At 43.9% G+C, this 23,247-nt stretch overlaps 1 protein-coding gene across 2 annotated transcripts in view; it reads left to right on the plus strand.

Moving 5' to 3' along the window:
* Window positions 1-23,247, plus strand: part of GRM7 (glutamate metabotropic receptor 7) — a 573,942-nt gene that overhangs the window by 318,027 nt on the left and 232,668 nt on the right. For both annotated transcript variants that reach the window (XM_054695057.1, XM_054695086.1), the window contains exons 3-4: window positions 9,256-9,397; window positions 16,672-16,826. In XM_054695057.1, coding sequence (XP_054551032.1) covers window positions 9,256-9,397; window positions 16,672-16,826 — 297 coding nt within the window. The remainder of the gene's footprint in view (window positions 1-9,255; window positions 9,398-16,671; window positions 16,827-23,247) is intronic.

Raw genomic sequence — 23,247 nt, forward strand, 5'->3', positions numbered from 1 at the left:
TGTCGGTCAGCTCATCTTGCTTTGCAAATGGTACACTCACTTGTCTGAGAGATTTAATGCGGTAAATTCTCCCAACTCTTCGGTGACCTGAAAAGACAGAAAGTATTGGATTTCCAAACTTGGTGCCCTTTTGCATCTCGGCAACTTGTGAGGACTCCTAAAGAGACAGAAAGTGGGAAGCAAGGCCAGGAGCAGACCAGTGAATTGGAAGGTGGGGGATGAACTTCCAATGTGTCGATCTGTCCAAGACTCTTGGAAAACTCAGGCAGCTCTTTGCTCTTCCCAGGGGCTCAGTGAGTCTCCTGGGACTTGGGGAGCAGCGACACAAAGCTGTTGTCTCTGAGCTAGAGGAGCACCCTCACTCTATCCTGCATCTTCCTTGACCTTCTGTACTACAAGAAGCATCCGCTTAACTGTGAAACTCAAGGGAAGAATTTTCTACGGGCTTTGTGAAAATGGTGAGGTTGACACATTTCTAAAACCATTTGATGAGAGGTTCATTTGTTTAATTTTTGTGTTGATTTAGGACAGACACTGATAAATAACTAAGTTTCTTTATGATAATAAAGACTCAGTTTCTTTAAATGGGTTTTGTACTGATGTGTGCATGATTTCAAGTCTTAAGGAGTAACAGTTGGCTGGAGTACTGATGGATCTTACCAGAGATGCAAAGGGGACGAGGAAGAAAACTGAAGAAAATGATGCTGAAAAATAGCACAGCTCTTAAAATTCCATTTAATTAGCCTCAGCATGCAGAAGTGACTATTTCGTTGACAGTTCATCATGTTATATAACTCTAATTTTGATATCCAAGGTGGCAAACTATTACCCAAATTGATAGCGTTAATTGTATGAAAGTAATGCGCTTTATACTTCTTTGTAAAGTTGAATTTTATGTATTTAAACATTTTATCAACCATGCAGGAAAAGCCTAGAATCTGTAAAAATCTCTTTCTTAATAAGAGCATGGCAATTTAATCATTTTCTTCTCGAAGGATGTACAAAGAGAAATGTATTTGGAAGAATTAAAATGTCTGGCACTGCTCTTACCAAATGAAAAAAGAAAAAAACCTTATAAAAGAGTCAAAGATATCTCTACAGTTAAGAAAAACTCCAGCAGGTCACCGGAGTTTAAAGAAACAACACATAAAAATTCCATTTGCAGGTATCCCCTGCTTTATGAAAGTTTGCATCACGCCACTTTGCTTTTAAGAAAGACGTATATTAGCAACTATCTTCTCTAACCAAAAGGAATCTGACGGGGATTTTTGCTCTTTTTCAAGAAATCAACACAACAATAGTGTTCAGTGTTTGTTTTGCAGCGAGTCTCATAGTGGTAGCTGTACCCCACTCCCCGGTAGAAAGTGGCCCCACCAAGCTCCTTCCTATTTAGTATTATTAGTATTATTACGGTATAATTAGTATAATATTAGTATTATTACAGTATAATTAGTATAATACATTCTTAGTATTATTACGGGTTTGATGTTTTACTTGGCAGGATGTTTTTGGGACCTGGAATCTCTCAAAACTATTTTCATATAAATGAATGGTAATGGCTTCTTTTCTCCATTTCCCCGTAGGCCACGTTTTGTAGGAAAACTCCTGCATTCTTGGAGGAAACCTGTGTCTTCAGCTATTTAGTGTTGACAGGCCAATTCATTTCCCAGTTCCCATCCCTCGCCTGCTCAGCTGCCCCTGGTATTACGGCACTTGGTGGTGTTCTAGTAAGAGTGGAGGAGTTAGAAGTGTTTTGAACCTAGTAAAATGTCTCATGAGGGGGCAAAGATCTTGCTTCAGTGAAAGAAACAGTGAGGACTCCTTACAGAAATCAGTCATTAATTTATTCAGAGAAAATAAGGATACAGTCATGGTTCTTACTGCAGCAGAGCACTGCAAGATCGCACACAGACTGCCAGAGAATTTACCAAGGGAAGTGCCCGTCCTTAGAGCCACTGCCTGAGAAACGTAGCGAGACAGTGTTGTGTGTATATGTATGTATATATGTCTGCCCTAAACTCCCACTGGATTTGAGTTCTCTGGATAGATTCCCAGACAGACATGATATCCTTTTATCCCCTAATTTTCAAGATTTAAAATGAATCACAAAATAGGCCTGTTCGTGTCTCCCACACACTCCCAGGCGAGAACTGACTCAGTGCAAACAGTGGTTTAGCAGCGTGGGGCGTGTTTCAGACTCCGGGGCTGGCCTCCCTCCCTGGTCCGGCGCAGGCTGAGCAGCCTGCAGTGGCCACCTGGACACGGTGGTGATTGGTCCTGACCGCCCATGCCGCTCAAGGCAGAGAAAACCAGCAACTGTGAAAAATCAGCCAATCTCTTAGTTCTTGCTCAGGGACGGGAACAGCTTGCCTTCCAAAGGCTCCTGAATCAGAGCATATTCTTGATGAACCCACTCACGACCTGCCAGGCTACCAGCTGTTGGGAAGAACTTGACATTCTCTGAGCCGGGGCATCGGGGGGAGCTGACACAGAGCCTTCCCAGAGGCCATTGCAGCTGCAAAGGGCATTAAAAAGAAAAGTCGTCTATGAGTATGTGTCTCCCTGGGAATGAGCAAGATGTGCATCTTTTATGTTGATTTCTATACCCCGGCAACTCGGAGCGCTTGAGATGTGGCAGATACTTTGCAGATATTTTCTTGAATGAATGTGGTGTAAGTGTGGAAATGCAGGCCCGGAACTCAGAGGCTCATCCACAGCAGAAAGTGTATCACCTCAGGACCCAGCTGAGCCGAGGCTCAGGGCATCTGAGCTGGTGTCTGCCCCTTTTTGGACGAGACCCTCCACCTTTCTGGTTTTTTTTTTTTTTTTTAAGATTTGCTATTATTTATTTATGCATGCAAGAACTGGAGTGCAGGCCGGAGGTGCAGGAGTGAGAGGATTCACCAGAGTAGGGAAAACAGACTGACTGAAATCCACTGCTGAGGGAGCAGCGGGGAGACAGGAGAGGTCTGCTGCGCCATGTGGGTAGCTCCCTGGCCAAGGATCAAACTCGTGCTGCAGAGGCTGCCCATAGCTTCATAGTGCTGAGACTTGACCCTTGCATGACCAGGGTGGCTCCAGCATTGTATTTTGTAAACCTACTTCATTACATTTGTGGGGGATTATCGCTGTGGTTTTAATTAGCATTTCCTGTGCCTGGTGTCCAATATACAGTCATTAGACTCTTATTCACCATCTCTTTATTTCCTTTGTTGACTGTCCATTCAAATGTCTTGCCCATTACATTTTGAGGTTTTTAATTCCTGAGTTTGAGTTCTTGATAGAGTCTGAAGACAGTCCAGTGGCGATCGTACGTCATCTATGTCTATGTTTGCGTGATTTTCTCCGACTTTCTAATTTGTGTCATTTCCTTAACACTGTTTCCATAAAAGACAATTTTTACAATATACTCAAAATCTTATTGAGCAGTTTTTTTCTTTCTGTGGCTTGTGCTTTTGATGTCAGATCCAAATACTTATTGCCAAGCCCAAGATTATACATATTTCCCTCTTTGTTTTCTTTAGAACTTCTCGAAATTTGCATTTTACATTGCGGTCCTTCATTCAATTGGAGTTATTTGTGTGCAGTATGAGGTAAATGTCAGGAGTCACTATTTCTGCAGGGATGGCCAGTGATTGCAACTCACTTGTTGAGGGGTCTGTCTTTCCTGCTCTGATTGTCTTTTCATCTCTGCCAACAACAATCTGTTGACTATATTTGCATCGGTCTGTTCGGTTTCAATTTTCTGTCTCATTGATCTGTCCTTTTACCAGCCTCAGACGGTCTTGGTTACAATGGCTTTGAACCTGGGTACTCAGGCAGTGTGAGTTCTCGGATTTTGTTCTTTTACCAAGTCAGGTAGGATTCTAGTTTGTTTGACTTTTTCAATAAACTCTGTTATCAGTGCTCTCTTTCGCTGTCCTGCTCTGTCTGTCTAGTCACATACGTACATACATTCATACATATATGCATTCCATGAAATCTGTAGGTCAAATTGGGGAGAATTTTTTAAGTACTATTTTATATTTCTTCTGTGCTTCATCCGTGATTCAGCATGTAAAGCCTATGCAGATTTTGTCTGATTTATATGTAAGCACCTCATATTTTGTGATATTGTTGGTGGCACTGGTTTTAGTTTTGAATTCCAATTGTGTGTTGCTGACATACAGGCGATATGGTTGATTTTTTACATGCTGTGTTTATATCCCACAAACGTGCTCAATTCCCCTCTTAGTTCTAAGAGATTTTTGGCAACAATCCTGTCATTTGCATTTAGAAACTCTCTCATTTTTTTCTTTGCAACTCACATAGCTTTTACTTACCTTTATTTCCTCATGGACCTCCAGTGCCATGTTGAAAGCAGGGGTAAGAGGACTATCTCACCCTGTCATTTCTTATGACTAAGTATGTTCTTTGTTGTAGGCGTTTTGTAGGTATGTCCTATTAAGTGAAGGGAGTGTTCCCTTCTACTAAGTTCTAGTAAGTTTGAGTTTTTGAACAGGAATGCATTCTGAATTGTACTAACTGCTTTTCTGCATGTATGGAGATGGTCATGTGGTTTTTCTTAATCTGATAATGTGTGAATAACAATTGATTTTCAAACAATGAATCAGCCTTGCTTTCCTTGGATAAAATCCACTGGGTTATTATGTATTATCCTTTCTATATATTGCTGCATTTGTTTTGTTAAATTTCTATAGGATTTTTACAAACATCTTCATGAATGGCAATGGTACCTATTTATTTATTTTTGTTCCTATCTGTTCTGACTGGGTTATCCGGGTACTATGGTGCTTAAAAAATGTGTCATTTTCTCTCCTTTTCTGTTTTCTGGGGGAGTTTGTTAGAATGCATGAGTGAACCCCTATACACTGGGATCTTTCTCTTTAAGAATTTATTGAACTTTGAATTTGGTACCTTGAATATTTCAAGGGTTATTCAGGTTATCCTAACCTTCATTTCCTGCTGGCCATTTGCTTCTTTAAGGAATTCTTCCATTTCACTTAAGTTGATGTATTTATTGGTACAAAGTTCTTTCCTACCTGTAGGATCAGTCGTGTTTTCCTTTTTCATGCCTGTGGTGGTCCCTCATGAGAGCTCACTCTGGTCAACTAGAGGTCTCTGCCTTTTATTGGTCTTTACAATGAAGCAGCTTCGGTTTCATTGATTTTCTCTATTCTGATTTCAATTTCATTGTTTTTTTTCTATTTTTATTATGTCCTTTCTTCTTTGGGGGATGGTATTTGATTCTTTTTTTCTTCTTTTGTAAAGTAGACACTCAGGATGTTGGCTTTGTAAGCTTCTTTTATAACATCAGCATTTAATTATATGTATGTCTCTCTAAACACCACTTTAGCAACAATCTATATATATTTTTTTTACATTTTACTGTCATTGTCATTGAGTTAGAAACACTTTAAAGTCTCCCTTCACATTTCTTCCTTGACCTATGAGTTGTTTAATTTCCCAGTGTTTGGAGATTTGCCTCTTAACTATTAATTATGATTTCTATATTGATCTATTATGGTCTGAGAATATACTTTGTGTAGTTTCTATGGTTCAACTTGATTTAATTTATGGCCAGAACAGGGTCTCTCTAGTGAATGTCCCATTTGTACTGAGCTCTTGTGTGATCTTCTGCAGTCCTGTGGGCTTGTTCTCCAAACATCAATTAGGTCAAGTTGGTTGCAAGTGTTGTTAGACCATTTTGAGAAGGATCACAGCAGATTTCACTCCCACTGAGGGTTGAGAGCCACTTGTGCACAGATAACACTGATTAAAGTGTCCTGGTTCAGTGTGGGGTTGGAGCGGATACTTGTGTCTGCGACGGCCTGGCAGCGCCACCCTGGCTTCACTGTTCAGGTGTGATTGTGCCATCACCAGCCTCTCGCCAGCACATTACAAACAGAGCAGAGCTGTTCTCTTGCCCGCTGCCCCAAGGACTTGTTCCTACTGGTTGGCCTTTGGGAACTTCCCTACTGTAGGGTAAAGAAAATATCAGGCTTTTCTGCCCTTCCGCCATCAGGATAGATGATGGATCCTTGTCCTGAATGCATGCCTGATGGTGGGCACCTGGAATAGGGTGTGGGCATAGGTAGATGGGATTCAGCTGAGCTAAGACTGCTTTAAGGGCGGCGTCACGGGGGGACGCTAGCAGCACCAGCAGCAGCACCAGCACCAGCAGCAGCAGCCGCCGCAGCCGAAGCCGAAGCCGAAGCCGAAGCCGAGAAGCAGCAGAACGAACGCTAGAGAGCCCAGATAGAGTGAGGACTTGCGGGGGCTGGGAGGCTGCCAGCCTCCCAGCCCCCCAGCCAGCACCCCTGCCTGCCATATGCCGGTGAACCCCAAATAAAAAACCTGCAAAACTACTGAGGACTCTGACTCCTCCTTACCCGATCTGCATGGATCAGAAAACCTGCACTGTATCAGTCCTGCCCCTTACAATTGGCGTAGTCGGCAGGATCCATGCAGACGGGTATTGGAGCCCTCCGAAGACCTGGAGGGACTAAGGAGAGCAGACTTTGCCTGTGACGACGCTGGAGGCACCATGGCGGTATAGAAGATGGATCGTCCACGAGCTACAGGATGAGACCTGGCGTGAAGGAGACGCCGAAAGGACCAGCCAACGACACCGGAAAGGACCAGCCAACGACACCGGATAGACCAGCCAACGAACCGGATAGGACCAGCCAACGACACCAGAAAGGACCAGCCAATGACCCCTGAGGCAGCAGGCCATTGCTGAAGCAGGGAGAGGCCAATGGACTGATAGACTGATGAACTGATGATTTTGGACTGACAATCCCGCCAGAAGGCGGAGGACCTTAGCAGGTTATGTTTATTTTTTGAGAATCTGGGGGGCCAGTGGGCCTAGATGGCCAAAAGCAGCCTGTGTATGCCCAGTGGCCAGGTGGAGGAGAAAAGCCAACTAAGGTGGCAAAAGCTGGTACTGATGCTAAGTTGAGAAGCCCTAAAGCGGCTGTTAAGCAGCCTGGGTATGCTGAAGCCCTGTGAGTCTCGTAAAATCACCTATGGGTGATGCCCTGCTCATTCTTGAGTGAGGGTGAGGAGCTGAGGAGCCCGTCCTTGGGGGACGGGTGGGGAATGTGGCTTGGGGTGGAGCCCAAGCCAAATGCAAAGTTTGGATCCCCAACCCATGTGCTTGTGCAGTGGGTTGGCTTGAGAGCAGGGGTCTGTGAGTCGCATGGGTGGCCATGAAGGCCGAGTGTTGGAGCGACTGCAGACAGAAACCCTGAGGGTTGGCGATTACCCCCAACAGAATAAAATTGCCAATCCCAGAGCTAGTGCATCCTGGGGTGGATGCTGTGTATGCCTTGTAGCCGAGACTACAGCCAGAGAAGGCCAGGAAGCCTGACGGCTCCTGGTGTGTTATAGCAGATGCCGTGTGTGATTTCCCCTCCCTCGCATGAGCAGTGCCTTCGGCAGCAGATTTGGTGGCTCATCTGCTGGTACCAATAATTGTCTTTTGCACTTGGTTGGTGCCCTGCCTGGACTTATTTGTGTTCTGTTGTATTTTGTTATGTTGTATTTTGTTTATTGATGTTTGCTTTGTGGGCCATGGCTGCATTGTTTGTTTGCTTAGAAATTGTGTAATATATGTATAGACTGTATGGCAGAAAACCCTGAGGGGGTGGACTGTAGGGTAAAGAAAATATCAGGCTTTTCTGCCCTTCCGCCATCAGGATAGATGATGGATCCTTGTCCTGAATGCATGCCTGATGGTGGGCACCTGGAATAGGGTGTGGGCATAGGTAGATGGGATTCAGCTGAGCTAAGACTGCTTTTAAGGGCGGCGTCACGGGGGGACGCTAGCAGCACCAGCAGCAGCACCAGCACCAGCAGCAGCAGCCGCCGCAGCCGAAGCCGAAGCCGAAGCCGAAGCCGAGAAGCAGCAGAACGAACGCTAGAGAGCCCAGATAGAGTGAGGACTTGCTGGGGCTGGGAGGCCTGCCAGCCTCCCAGCCCCCCAGCCAGCACCCCTGCCTGCCATATGCCTGGTGAACCCCAAATAAAAAACCTGCAAAACTACTGAGGACTCTGACTCCTCCTTTACCCGATCTGCATGGGATCAGAAAACCTGCACTGTATCCAGTCCTGCCCCTTACACCTACCCACTTCCTGTCTACTCTTTCATCTATACCAGTCTCAGAGTGTGTTTTGTGAAATTCTAGATCTGGGAGCTACTACAAAAATGAGAGGGTAATGGCAAGTCTATCAGCCTATTAGCCGCTTAGTCAACTGCTGCTCGTGTCCCTGTCTTGAAATTCATAAAGTCAATTAATAGAATCAGAACAGTTCTGAGAGGTCTGGAGTTAAATCTACTTGTCTGTTTAATCCCCTTCCCTCTAACATAAAATGGATAACACTAAATACCTTGTAAACCTTTTTTTTTTTTAAAGATTGATTGATTGGTTGATTGATACATAGAAGACTGGAGTGTAGACTAGAGGTGTGGAGGGTGAGAGGACTCACCAAAGACAGAGTGGGGAGCAGAACAGGTGGACCTACTGAAACACACTGCTGAGGGAGCAGCAGGGAAACAGGACAGTCTGCTTCACCATGTGGGTAGCTCCCTGGCCTGGCATCGAACTCATGCAGTGGTGATAGCACTGAAACTTAACCCTTAGGCCACTTGGAAGGCTCCCCACTTTGTAAAGCTTTTTTGTTGCGATAACACACATAAAACAATTGTGGCTTGAGCTCCAGGCTCATTATCAATTAAAGTTTGTTGCTCTAATTTTTATTAGCTGGTATCACCATCGTTGCTACTGTTGTTCTCGTTTTACTTCGAGATCTAGTCCAATGACCGAGCTTTAAAATTTAGGGTGGATATGAAGGGGGAAGATCCTGGGGCTATGAACTCTAGAAAAGTCACAGAGATCAGCACCTGCAGTAAATACTTCAGGTGCTTATTTTTGTTGTAGTTTACGATAGCGTCTATCACAGTTCTGTAGCTTCACGTTTACACATTGCTGCGCTTCAAGCTTTCTTCTCCCACTCACCTCACTCGTGTTGCTATCTTTGGTGTCCTGGACATAGCTAGCCATGTGCAGGTGCATTCCAAGGAGAAGGCTGTGGTGTGAGGCCACGGAGGGTGAAGCGTCATGCACAGCCCAGGACTCAGCCTCACGCTGAGGGACATTCCTCGACGCTCCCTCCTCCCCATGACTTTCCCCGTTCCTCTGGCACCTCCATGGGGGCTTTATTGACTTTCTGCTTTCTTTTCTCAAACAGGTGGGCTCTGCATTGCCCAGTCCGTGAGAATCCCCCAAGAACGCAAAGACAGAACCATCGACTTTGACAGGATTATCAAGCAGCTCCTGGACACGCCCAACTCCAGGGCCGTCGTGATTTTTGCCAATGATGAGGATATAAAGTAAGGAGGCAGGGCCATGTGCCTTACTCTGCATGCTGCAGCTTTAGGTGGGCCCGGGCCAGGGGGCAGGGGCCGGTGTATGAAGGTGACACTGCAGGTACCTGGCAGCGCGCCACGTGCTCAGCGACGCAAACCACTGAGAGGCCTGGTCGGGGCGTGTGTCACCCCCATCAGCAAAAAAATACATTCAATAGGGCTTTTAGAGGGTCGCATAGAAGCACATCTCCAGGTATAGCAAACTTTTATCCAAGGAGTAGTTCCTCTTTATGGAAAAGAGGTGAGTTTCTCAGAGTTGCTCGCGCTGGACTCCCTATGCGCGAAGTCACCACAGTCACACCTCCACATCCTGCAACCACCTCTCCTCCCTGCGGGAGCACCTCTGAACTAGAGCCCAGGAGCATCTTGCTTTTGCTGTTTTCCTCCAGCTTCTTGGCCATGTCATGGAGAGCTAACCTTTGAAATATTTCTAGAACAGAAATATCTTCAACTTTCTTTTCTGATGGTTACCATCCTGATCCAGAATGTTCTATCTCCTCCTCTCTCTCTTCTCATTCCCTTTAACTTCCTCCTGGCCCTGCTTTCTCTTCCTAGAATAAGCAATGATATTACTTGACACAAATCTCAAAACTATAAGAATATCTAGGCTTCATAAAAAGTTTCATCCATGCCGTCCCTGAGCTAACACGTTCTCTTCAGATAGAATGGCTAATTAGCAGTTTCTTACTTTCTTCTGCAGACAATCTCTACATTTTTATGTAAGTGACAACATACTTTTACTCACGTTCCCACTGGTGTGAGAAGCTGTGTGGGTTTTCCAGACTCTTCTCGTTTAAAGTGCGTGGAACTTGAAGGTGAAGGTCTTTCGTCAGGGTTGCATGCCCAGGCCATGTTCCCCTCCTCCTGGGCTGTCCTGTTATCATCGCCCACCTCCTGGTCCCCACGTCCCTCCTACATGCCACCCCAAATCCCACCACCTCCCAGTGCTGAGTTCTGAGTGCCGGGGCAGCACTGTCAGGTGGAAGGGATGCTGGGCCTGAGGGCTGGCGGCCCAGGGGATGCTCCTGAAAGGACACCATCTCTTCCTTTGGAGTCCTCCCCGGCTCCCTGGGCAGCCAATGATCCCAGTGCCGTCTCTGCAGCTGCTTCTGAGGGAAGATTTTCTGAACAATGCAACTTTGGCAAAGTCTTCCAAATGACCCAATCTCAAATCTGCGTCATTGATGGTGTTTCACGACATGGTCATTGAGTTAGTGCCTTTCTTCCCCACTTGCCTGGAAGCAGCATCGGGACTGAGATTTTTGCCGCCTTTTTTATTTTCAATCCCTGGCACAGTGCTCAGGACCTAGTAGGCACTCAGGGAGTGACAGTGAGCAAATAAATCGATCTGAAGGGCCTGGCCTACTGCCTGTTTCAGAATTTAAGTACAGGTCTCTCTCTCTCTCTCTCTCTCTCTCTCTCTCTCTCTCTCTCTCACTCTCTCTCTGAACTTTATGTGCTTTACAATATGGCCCTGTTTAGCATTTAGACCTTAGCCTCCCTCCCCTATTTTCCATTCAGGATGCTGTCCCAGCCCCTCCTGCATCATCACCTATGCAGGTGGTGTTTCTTTCTTCTCAACCCACTGAAATGGCATCTGTTCTTCAAAACTCTTTCAGGCGTGGGTCTCCCTCGTGCCTAGGGGTTAAGTCTCAGGCTATCACTGCTACAGTCTGAGTTCAGTCCCCGCCAGGGAGCTACCCACAGGGTGCAGCAGACCTCTCCTGTCTCCCCACTGCTCCCCTCAGCAGCATATTTCAGTAGATCTACCTGTTCTGCTCCCCACTCTGTCCCTGGTGGATCCTCTCACCCCCCTTCACTTCTGGCCTGCACCCCAGTTCTTCCACAGAAAAAAAATAAACTATTTCAGGCACGCCTGTATCCATGAAACCAGTCACTCCTTATATGTGTCCTTTCTCTTCTTACAAAATGTTGGTAATATTGCTCTTAGGACATTTTTCTTCCATACTTTGTTTTGATGTGTTTAAGGGATTTTTCTTTTCATAATTTAAATCTCATTTTTTGGCTTGTTTTCCTTTCATTTCTGTTACCTTGTTAATCAGCTCCTAAATCTTTTCCATAGCTATTGCATACATTTTCTAAATATGTCATACATTAATAAGGGATGACCTCATTGCTTGTTTTTAAATACATTGTACACACACATATAAGATTTAATACAAATAGGTATGGTGACTAATTGGCTGTTCCTCTTGACTACAGGTAGCATGAGCTGTTAATTTGGGATGTTAAAATGCATATTTCCACCCAACAGCTTCGTGCATTTTTTTGCTTCGGGGTTTGGCTGTGTGAACATTGTGTATGTGATTCACAGGCACAACAGCAGCAACTGTTTGGGGCCGTGTTCATGAAAGTCAGGGGCATGTATGTTTCTCCCGACCCTGGTCTTGGACACTCACTGTCTGGGGAGCCCTGATAACCCACCATGTGGTGTAATTTCTGTCTTCAGATGATTTACACTGGAGATGAGAACTTGAGAGATTTCTTAGAACATTAACTTCAAATGCTTTGTCAGAGAAGAGCAGTCAAAAGACATTAATATCTAGATTTGAAACTACGATAAGTGTTAACTCAGTCATGGGTGCCGATAATTTGGATTTTAGACAAGAACGGATTCTTTTTTTCAGTTCTAATTGTACATGTAATGCATGGCTGTCGTACTTCCACTGTAGCTATGAAAAGCATATTGTTGGTGTAAGCCCTGAAGTTGCCTTAACCGCTTGCTTTTCTAGAAAAAGTAAAGGTTAGAGAGACGAATCTATAAAATTTAAATAATCTATAAAGCTTGCAGTCCCAGTACTCAGAGATAACCACTAATAAAATTCTGGTTTACAATCAGTTTTTTCCAAACACACCTAAGTCTTCTATTCCTCTTTTTGCAATTCACATTTCCCTTTTCATAACTATGTACTTTGAAATAGTGTAATCTTAGCTGCCTTAATAAAGAGACCCACTTTTTTACATAAATATATGAGAGACCTGTGCTTTCTGTGTTTATATCAGCTGCATCTTCTATTCCTGGTCTTGCGGCTTCTCCCTTTCTCATCCTCTTCAAACCTGCTAGCAAATCCTCAGTGAATTTTTATTGTTAACATTGAATTGTGTGTTACCCAAAACTGTGGTCTCTCAGATGACCCAATCCTTCTAACTCTGAATATATACATACACAGGAAGTTTTAGACAGCTTTCATCGCAAAAGAATTTCTTCTATAATTTTTAAATTTTAATTGGACTTATCTTTTTTAACAATACCTTGTGGAAATCAAACTGGGTCTATTTTAATTGCTCTTTTTCATCTTTGAACGCACCATCCTTTGTTCAACCAGTTCCCTGTTGCTTTGCATTTGGGTCGTCTCCAGGAACGAGCATATGTTTTTGACATATGTTCTTTGATCATTTCCTTTGGATATATCAGTAGAAAAGGTGTCTCTAGGTCAAGCGCATAAATAATCTATGTTATTTTATTTTTTTTTTTTTAAAATTTATTTATTTATACAAGCACTAGGTACAGTCAGAAGCACGGGAGGGTGAGAGAATTCACCAGAACAAGAGTGGGAAACAGAACAGGCAGACTGACAAAATACACTGCCAAGGGGAGCAGCAGGCACGGCAGGAGAGTTCTGCGCGTCAGGCGGGACCCTCGCCAGTGGTCGGGGATCAAACCGGCACTGCAGAGGCTGCGGGCAGCTTCGCAGCCCAGCGTTCAACCACTGCACCACCAGGGGAGGCCCTGGTATTTTATTTTTATGAAAATAGTAAGTGCACGTATTCACAAAATAAGCAGAAGTGCCTATGACACAAAATCTTGACCTCCACGCCCCCTCCATTGCTCTGGCTCCGTGGACTTTGAGCACCTGTTTTAACTCTTCAAGCTGTTTCTCCCTGTCGTTTCTGCTTAATGTGTCTCTAATGCAGCCTTGAAATTTTAACTTCAGACATTATGTATTAAGCCTTCTTCTATTGGGTAGAGTTTAACACACTGATACCTCCTCTGTCCTCCCAGCATCGTTCTACCAGATTTTCATAAATAAAAATCAATGTTTATACTATTATGAATATGCAAATATTATGTGCTATGGCATTAAGGATTTTTTTCTATGATATGATTTTTTAAGAGAGAACTTTGTATTATATGGAATTAACATGATTTTTTTTCTTACATAAGTATCTTTAATTTTTATTTATTATTAATGCCACAGGTCTACCAGTATTTCCCATATGTCCAGATAGAAGCTAATCTGTGATTTCCTTTTTTTTTTTTTTTCCTGGACATTTCCTTCCTAAAATTTCCATCTTTCTGTTTTATTTAAGACTAGTATCTATAGTATTAAGAATTTTCTTTCATTTCTATTTGGGGCTTCTTTCTTCATTTTGCTGGAACATATCCTCCAATAACTTTCTAACAAAGGCTAAATGAAAGGAAAACTGTATTCCATTTCCAGAAATGTTCTTACTCTGCCTCCACATGTAATTAGTACTTGGAAATGTAAGCTGTGTCCTCTTTTCTAGCTATAAGTATGTCATACTTGTCACACACATAGCATATACATCTTGCTGTGCTGACTAATATGTTACGTGACTCCTACCTCCCAGGGAGTTTGAGGTTCAAATTTGAGATGCAAATATTTATAAGGCCAACTAGACCAATGTGCCATTCTACTTGTCTAGGAATTTTCTGTGTGTCAAATATTAGAATTCTAGGGCCTCGCTGGTGGCACAAGGGGTTAAGATGCAACCTATAAAGCTATTGGCAGCCACTGCAGCATGAGTTTGATCCGTGGCTAGGGAGCTACCCACATGGCACAGCAGACCTCTCCTGACTTACCTGCTGCTCCCCTCAGCAGCATATTTCAGTCAATCCACCTGTTCTACTCCCCACTCTGCCTCTGCTGAATCATCTCACACCCCGTCCCCCGCACCTCTGGCTTGTACCCCAGTTGTATGCATAATAAATCTTTTTAAAAAAATAATTAAAAAAAAAAAAAAAGCTGGGGCCTCTCTGGTGGTGCAAGTGGCTAGGACTCAACCTATGAAGCTGTCCGCAGCCTCTGCAGCATGTGTTCGATCCCCAGCCAGGGAGTTGACCCACATGGTGCAGCAGACCTCTCCTGTCTCCCTGCCGCTCCCCTCAGCAGTGTATTTTGGTCAATCTGCCTGTTCTGTTCCCCGCTCTGTCTCTGGTGAATCCACTCACCCTCATACCTCTGGCCTGTACCCTAGCTCTTATATGCAGAAATAAATAAATCTTTAAAAAAAAGAAATTAAAAACAGAATGGGGCATTTGCAATTGTATGGGGGAATATAAAAATAAAATTTAATATTTAAAAAAAAATAAATAAATAAATAAAAAAAAAAAAAAAAAAAAAAAAAAACCATATATATTAGAATTCTAGATTGTGAGATGGCTTTCTTCCCATGGAATTTTGGACGCTCTGCAATAGATCCTTCATCATCTTTCCATTGGTTTTACTGTGTTCTTTTGTTTGATTGTTTTGCTCTTGAAAGTCCCTTCTTGTTTCTCTGCATGTGTCCTGATGTTTTCTTGAAGTTTCTTTGGATGTGCTCATGGATTCCAAAGATCTTACATTTTATGATGTGCTTGATCTTTCTCCATTATTTGCTGGATAAGCCTTTTTTAATTTGGAAACTTATCCTTTCAATTTCTTGGATTCTCTTCATTGAAAAATAAAAGCTGTCACTTTATTTTCCTGACACATTTGTTCAGCTCTATTATTAGCTGGATGTAGGTCTTCTTGGTTTCAATTTTTAACATTCTTTTCTTGTTTATATTCTACCTTTTTGTTATTATTTGCTCGCTGGGGAGTTTTCTTCACTTTCTTCTTTACCTCAACTGATATGACTTCAATATCTTTAATAACTAGGAGCTATTTATTATTGGAGGTTTTATTGTGTTCTTACCTACCGATGATAATTCTTATTTAATGTATTGTTTTGTTCTTTTTCATATATATTTTCTGCCCCGCCCCACACCAGTCTCCTTTTTCTTGTTGATTTATTTGGTTTCTGTTTTATTTTGGAGAGTTCTCACTATTATGGCTGATTTCTGGCCGTTCCTATTTCAGCAAAACACCAAAGGGTTCTATGTCCATGGGCAGCTGATGGTGTTCTCAGTGGACTGGCCAGCTCCCAACTGTCCTTCCCTGAGTGTATTTCTCTAGCAACATCTAGGATCTTTTTCTAGAGTATTTCAGATTTTTCCAGAAAAAGTTTCTGGTCTGGGATGAGCTACCTTTGTTTTCCAGGACCATAAATTCCCTCGAGGGTCCCACCATGCCTGCCTTGCTGGTAGCTTTCACTTACCCATGCCCATCCCTAGCACACCACCACCCTCCTGTTTAACTTGTCATCTCGCCCACAACTTTCTGCCATTTGGGTATTTCCATTATCAGAACCTATTCTTTAAAATTAGAAAATTATCTTTCCAGGGCCTCCCCTGGTGGCGCAGCAGTTGAGCGCGGGCTGCGAAGCTGCCCGCAGCCTATGCAGTGCAGGTTCCATCCCAGCCGCCAGCGAGGGTCCCACATGGCATGCAGACCTCTCCTGTTGTGCCCGCTGCTCCCCTCAGCAGTGTATTTCATCCATCTTCCTGTTCTGTTCCCTGCTCTGGCTCTGGTAAATTCTCTCACCCTCCTGCGCTTCTGTCTGTACCCAGTGCTCGTATAAATAAACAAATAAATAAATAAATAAATAAATAAATAAATAAATAAATAAATACATCTTTAAAAAAAAAAGAAAATTATCTTTCCATATTTGGGACAAAGAGAGGGACACCTGGGGCTTTGCCATCTCATAGGCTCCTTGCTTCCCAGAAGTGACACACGCCTGTGAACGCAGGCCAGTTCTCCAGCCTCCTGTCAGTACTCACAAAGCAAAAGATATTTCAAACAGGACTGATACATGAACTGGATTTACGTTTCTCTCCTTCTAATGCGTGGGGACTTGTGTCTCCAGCTAGTGGGTTATTTCTATTTCCCTTTACCTTTTGACTCTTCATGCCCATTGCATGAAGCTGTTTTGATGAGTTTTCTCATTGATTTACAAAATCTCTTTATATATGAAGGATATCAAGCCTTTGACTACCTCTTGGCCATTTTAAGTTTCGGTTGGAGAGCTGGTAGCTTGTTTCCTTCTGCTTGATTCTCCGTGTTCAGCCCTACTCTTTTTCCTTAATGCGCCTTCTCCTGTTTCTTCTACAGGCAGATCCTTGCAGCAGCCAAGAGGGCCGACCAAGTGGGTCATTTTCTTTGGGTGGGGTCAGACAGCTGGGGATCCAAAGTCAACCCCCTGCACCAGCACGAAGACATCGCGGAGGGCGCCATCACCATTCAGCCCAAGCGAGCCACTGTGGAAGGTAGGAGCTCCGTGGGGACAGGACACAGGAGGGGCTGGTGCCTGGAGGGGGAGAAGCTCATGTTGGGGCACATGGGGCGTTTCTGCATCATTATCCAGGAGCCTTGCCATGTGGCGGCCACGAACTACAATTGAGGCCACATACCCAGTCTGACCTTGGGCTGTTATTCCTCCTTGGCAGAGCGCAGGCTAGCTTCATCATAACGCCACCTTAGCACATGTTCTGCTGTCCCTTATGCCACAGGAGCTTTGTGAGAGAAGCACGTTACACGAGGAGGTGTGTGCTAGTAACACAAACCCAGGCTGGGAGGGAGCTGCATTTTCTGAGGAGTATTTTTCCTTGGTGATTTATCCATCACTTTCCTGGCAGGATGGCTACAGACTCCTCTCCCCCATCGCTGCTCCGGGTGTCTCTCAGCCTAGCGAGGCTGGGATTACACAGCAGGCCCCACTCCCAGACAAGGCCCGTCTCAGTGCTGGTCTCTTGTTGCCCCTGCTCTGTGCCTTTCCCCCGCCTTCCTGCCCACCTGTCTCCTCCTTTCTCTCTGGCCTCCTGCTGCCACAGAGGCTCTCCCTGAGGGAGAGGAGCAGAGGCCTTTTCCTGGCTTCCTTCTGATGGAGCAAAGAGTTGCTGATTACAATTCACATTCCCCTTTAATTTGAAAAGAAAAGTTATTTCAAAAGGCGAGAATGTGAAGAGTAGGCCTGTCTCCGTGTCCCGCTCTGCGCTGTCTCCGACGGGCGGGCTCCTGAGATGCCCTGAAACCCTGCGGCTCCTGCCCAGGACCCGGGCCTCTCCCTCCAAAAGGATCCAATATTTGCTTTTCTTTCTATTCTGTCTCCTTGCAATCTAATTATCCTCCCAGAAGCTTCACGGCCTTTGGAAAGGAGCGGAGCTTGGCAGTGTAACTGTCCTGTTCTCCTTTGTGGGGAGATGAAGACCCTACAGGCCCTGCGTGTTCCCGGGGAGGCTTAGAAGGATTTATTCTCTCAGTGCGGCTAGAGACGGTTGCCTCCCTCCGCCCAGGCCCAGGTGTCTGGGCAAGGCTGGCAGGGACAAGCATGTGGTTCCCGACGCTCACTGGGCAGTTGGAGCACCTGCTGTCCGCCTTGCTCCAGCTGAGCACCACAGACATCAGACGAGGGCAAACCGCCCTCCTCACAGAGGGAGCTGAGTGGGGGTATCAGAGGGGGTGTGCGAGCTGGTGGGGAGCCCACACGTGTGCCCCAGGCATCTTCGGGAAACCCCACCTACCCAGAGAAGCTGAGAGCACTTGGGGCTCACTACCTGGAAGTTGCTCTGACCTCACAGAGCGTTCCCGCTCAGGTGACAGGCGCGTCCAGTCTGGCAGGGCGTGGCTCATCTGATCGCCTCCATTCCTAGGTCTCTGCCTGGACAGGGGCTAACCTGGAAGGGGCTGTGGCCTTCTCCTGCAGCCACTCCTGCTTGGGACTCTCTTTAGGGTCCCATCAGCCCCTACTCCACCCCCCAACCAGTTCCTCCTGGCCTCTCTCTCTGAAGCATCTTCTAACAATGCCCCATTGTGAATAGCAAAGGGCCCCAAACGTCTAGAACAAATAGTAGCCCAGAGCCCCAGAGCAGAAGCTCACTTTGCACGTGAGGTGATGTCATGGATATCTCAGAGCCAAGAACTCAGCTCCACCGACCATGCGAGGGATTTTGCTCCCTTCATGGAGGATGCTGAGCGCTTCTAGGCTTTTGTTCATATAGTTGTACTTACCTATATAGTTCAGCCATTAGAACGTGTGTGTGTGACGTGCTTATCACCAACTCTGGTGCTTCTCACAGAGACCGTGGAGTCAGGTATGGAGCGAAGCAGCACCAGTTCTTGTGTTGTGCTAACTGGTGAAGGCCTGAGTAGGCCTGGGAGATGCTGTCTTCTGCCATTCCAGATTTCTCAAATAGAAATTAAATGGATTCAATTAAATGCAAAGTGAGAATTTTTTTAAAACCCTAACATTCTCTGATTATCTATTATAGAGAAAAGTATCTGTGTTTTGTGTGTGTGTGTGTGTGTGAAATCTATATAAAAGTGATTAGAGAGGTTGCAATCAAGAAAAACAGATACGGGAAGAAAGAGAAGTTGTCACAAGCATTGCAGAGTTGCAGAGACAAGAGTAAAGTAGATGATAAAAAACTTCTGAAAATCCCCATCTTGATTTTTTTCACACAAAGGATAGACAGAAAATTGTGACTTGATTAGAAGGGAGATTGAAGTAGAAACCAAGCAAGAAGGACCAGAGTAAGGCCCATCTCAAGTCAGAAAAGGGAGCAGGCACACTGAGTAAGGAGGGGTGCGCAGCAGACCCATCTCTCTGCTTTGAAAAAAAGCTTTTCTTGAATTTGGCTCGTCCAGAACCTACTTTTCTTCTCTTTGCAGAGCAAAAGCTGTTTACTTTCTTATCACAAGCAAAGGGAACATTTGCTTTCATCACTTAGGGAGTTGACTTGGTCCAGAGCTTGGAATAAGGCAGTTAAATTGAGACTAAGTCCTTGAGTGCTGGCCTGCCTGGGGTCACCCAGGGGCCCGCCAGCTCAGCCCTGGGGTGGGGAGGGCTGTAATGAGCCTACACTGCATATGAAGAATGAGACAGAAGCCTTTGAAACTGCTACATGCAGGGGCTGACTCGGAAACCACAGCAGTGGTGAGAATTCACAGGACCATTGAGTTAGCCAAATGGAGGGTTGGAAGAAAAATCATTTGTAAAAACTGGGAGTTTTTTATGAACTGGGACTTCTATCATGGTCTTTAACAAAAATTAGTCAATTGATCATCTCTGCTTATTTGGATACAGAAGGGAGAAGAAATCCCTCCGAAGCAGAATGGTGTTTTCAGACTCATTTTCAGACCCGTCACTAGGTGGGAGTTGTGAGGCTCCCTGGAATCCTGAAGTTAAAAATGACCGTCTAACTTTAGAAACTTCTTCCCCATTAGTCAGCTGTGAAAGAGGATGGGCTATAGACTGTCTTTAAAGCATTGATGCTACTGTGCTATTTGGAATTTGACTTTTAAAAAAAAATTTCCCTAACCTCTTCATGTTCCAGCCTCTTTACTCTAGCTGAAAGAGCCGACTGCTTTTTCTTATGATTCACGATCCCCCCAAATGCCAACTTGTCTTGTTCAATTTTAAATCCAAGACCTAAAATGTTCCCCACCTGTTTGAGTTTTAAAATCTTAAAGAGACTTTCGTTAAGAACAGCTCACTCTGCTGGGTTCTGGGGAGAAGAGATAAGATACCATCTCTGCAGTAAGTGAGTACATGGAATTTTGGTGGATCAGATGAAATCATCAGACCGCTGTAGTGTCAGAGGATGACTTGTGATGATAGGGATAAACCCGGGGGTTGCTGGAACAATAGGTAGAGACCATGAACTGGAAAAAAGCAGGTGGCAGGAGTGTTAATCCTTAAAGGACAAAGCATGGCTCCCTTGAGCCAGGATTTGCAAAGGACCAATTAGCAAAGAGCACAGCACTGTTAGAGTGAAGGCGTCTGGATGAGAGGTGGTGACATGGCAAGGCCAGGTCATCACAGCCCCTGGTCATGCTCTCTTGAGGACCTGCAGCCAAATGGACCAATTTGAGCCTCTGACTATTGGTTATAGGAATCGCTCTTAGAATTCTAGCGGGCACCGGCATTTGTCAGGAGGGAACCAGATTGCCTCTGATGGAGCAGAAACGCCCAGGACAGACTTGTAATTTGAAAGTTCTTAGATCCAATTTGCCTCAAGCTACTAGTAAATTTTACCCAAAAGCCAATATGCTTTCTTGGTCCTTTCCAGTCCTTGAAGCTGCCAAGATTAATGATAATACTTGGTAACTAAATCATCTACCAAAAAAAAAAAGGACCTATAATGTACCATTCTTGCTTTTTCACTGGTCTTAGATGTATTTCCTGATTTAAAAACTGATTTCTTTTGTATCCTGTTGTCCTTTTAAAAAATATTGTAAGTCTAGTCATTGGAGTATAATTTGCATAGACTAGAATATGCAGCTCTTAACGGCACCATTCGATGCTTTTTTACATTTGTTTCTGCCGAGGTCACCATCTCAGAAGCGAGACACAAAGTGATCCCATCACTCCAGAGAAATCCTCTCTGTTCCAGTTCCTGGAACTCACCTTCCCAGACTCAAAGAGATTAGCCGTCTCCTCTTTCACTTCATATAAACATAAATACTTATATCACTGTACATCAGTCGCTTCTTTATTGCTTTATATTATTCCACTGTGCAAACACACCGCAATGCACTTACCCATGGATGTATCCTGAACGTTCTTTTCTGGTGCTCCGTAGATATAATTTCTAATACTTCTGATTTCAAGCTGATATATATGGTACTGACATAAATATACAACCCTGTTATGTTTTATTTATTATTCCCAGTGAGAGAGCACAACTTATTTCCTTGCACTTTTTGGGGGCTAATGTGCCATTTTAGCAAAACCTCTTGGTGCTTTGTTCTGCTGTCTGATGTCTCACTCTCCTGGAGATCCCAAGACGCGCTTCTGATGCAATCGTAAAGAAAAGTCATAACTAAAAGCAGCATATGGGTTTGGAAAGCAGTGGGGTATCAGGATACAGAAAGATATGGCAATGCAATGCATTAGATCCTAATGCATTCATGTATTAGAAATGAATTATTTATCATCAGAACCTAAGTTGTCACACAAATATTTCAGAGTTCATGAAAACCTGAAATTAATCATAATACCAACAGGTTTAAAGATAGATGGCGTTTCTATTTATAGTCCTACCTAAAAACCCAATTTCCTCCAAATCTGTGCTATACATAGCAATATATGTTAAGTAGGAAGTTCAATTATTTAGTGAATTTGATGAATGTAGAAGCCAACCTCTGACCAGTCCCAACATAGTGGAGTGATTAATCACATATTTTTTCTCCTGAGGAAACAGATATATTTTTTAGTAATTTATGATCTCTGCTAGAATTTTTTCTGCCCTTAACACAAATTATAGAGGAACAAAATCTCTCTTTTCCTATTTTAGCACAGTTTAACACTCTTGGGTTTGTGGCTGTTGTTTTTTTAAAAATCAAATACCAGTTTGCCAAAAGCCAATCACTCTGCCACTGACATTTGGAGCACTAATTTATTCTAACCTCAGGGAATTTGCTTTTTAGGAATAAATTGAGCATTGAAAATTTCTGTCTGATGTCTTAAGAAAGGTTTCATGAAATTTCTCATATAAAAGCCAAGTGAAGCACAGCACTTGCGCACTTACCCAGCACTTTTGGGTAACATGGGTTTCCAGAAATTGTTCTTGCCTCAAATGGATTCCTTCAACCATCAGCATTCTTTATACTGATGGTGCTGACTTACCTGTGCTATGATTAGGTTATGGCTAAGCTACAGCTGACCTCCAGGTATCAAGTCAAGGAGAATGGTCTCTAGAAATTTAGTGTGTGATTCTAAGGGGGGAGGGGGAAGAATATTAAGGGAACAATAAACACTGAAAAACAGAATTCCTTTGAAATTAATGATGCAAATAGTAAAAAAAAAAAAACATTAAAAAAGAGTCTGTATGGAATATGGAGGTTTGTTCTATTTCTCTTTGGAAAGGGTGATTAGATAATTCCATGGAGGTGTTTCCCATGACAACCAAGATGATGGTGATGCTGTTGGTGGTGGTCGTGATGATGGTGATGGTGGCAGTGATGCTGGTGCTGGTGGTGGTAATGATAGTGATGGTGATGCTGATGGTGGTGGTGATGATGGTGGTGATGCTGGTGAAGGTAGTGATGGTGATGAGAATGGTGGTGGTAGTAGTGATGATGGTGGTGATGCTGACAGTAGTGGTGATGATGCGAACAGGATTGACCATCATGAACTGCTTTACACTTATGTCAGGTATTAGGAGATGTGATTTTGAATGTAAGAACTATTTTTAACTATATTGATAAGTAATGTTGAGTGTAAGAACTATTTTAATTTATATATCGATGAGGAATTTTGAGTGTAAATACTATTTTCTTCTCCATTTTATTGATGGAAAAATGGATGCTTGGGCTATACTTGGCTTAGGTAATTTGCCCAAAGTCATACAACATAAATCACTGAAACTGGGTATTACAAAAACAAAAACAAAAAAAAAACCCTTCCTTATTCCTAGCCCTTTTCTTCTTCACTGCTGTTTAAACTCTGCCTCATGAAGGGTAGACTGACCAGTTGGTCTGTAAAATGTGTTACTATTTTTGAAAAGTGGAGCTTGGGGAAGTATAGAAAGTGTCATTTTGATGTTAGGAATGTGCCATTTTATAGATTCCTGGTCTGAATTGGGGTCCCTTAGAAGTGGAGGCTGTGTCAGAGACTGTGATGCCAGCGTTTTGTTGGAGAAGGTCCTTGGGGGAAAGCAAGGCAGGGAGGGCCAGGGAAGTGCTAAG

The sequence above is a fragment of the Talpa occidentalis genome, unplaced genomic scaffold (assembly GCF_014898055.3).
Source record: "Talpa occidentalis isolate TD23 unplaced genomic scaffold, MPIMG_talOcc4v2.1 talOcc4.10, whole genome shotgun sequence".
NCBI classification, from domain to species: domain Eukaryota; kingdom Metazoa; phylum Chordata; class Mammalia; order Eulipotyphla; family Talpidae; genus Talpa; species Talpa occidentalis.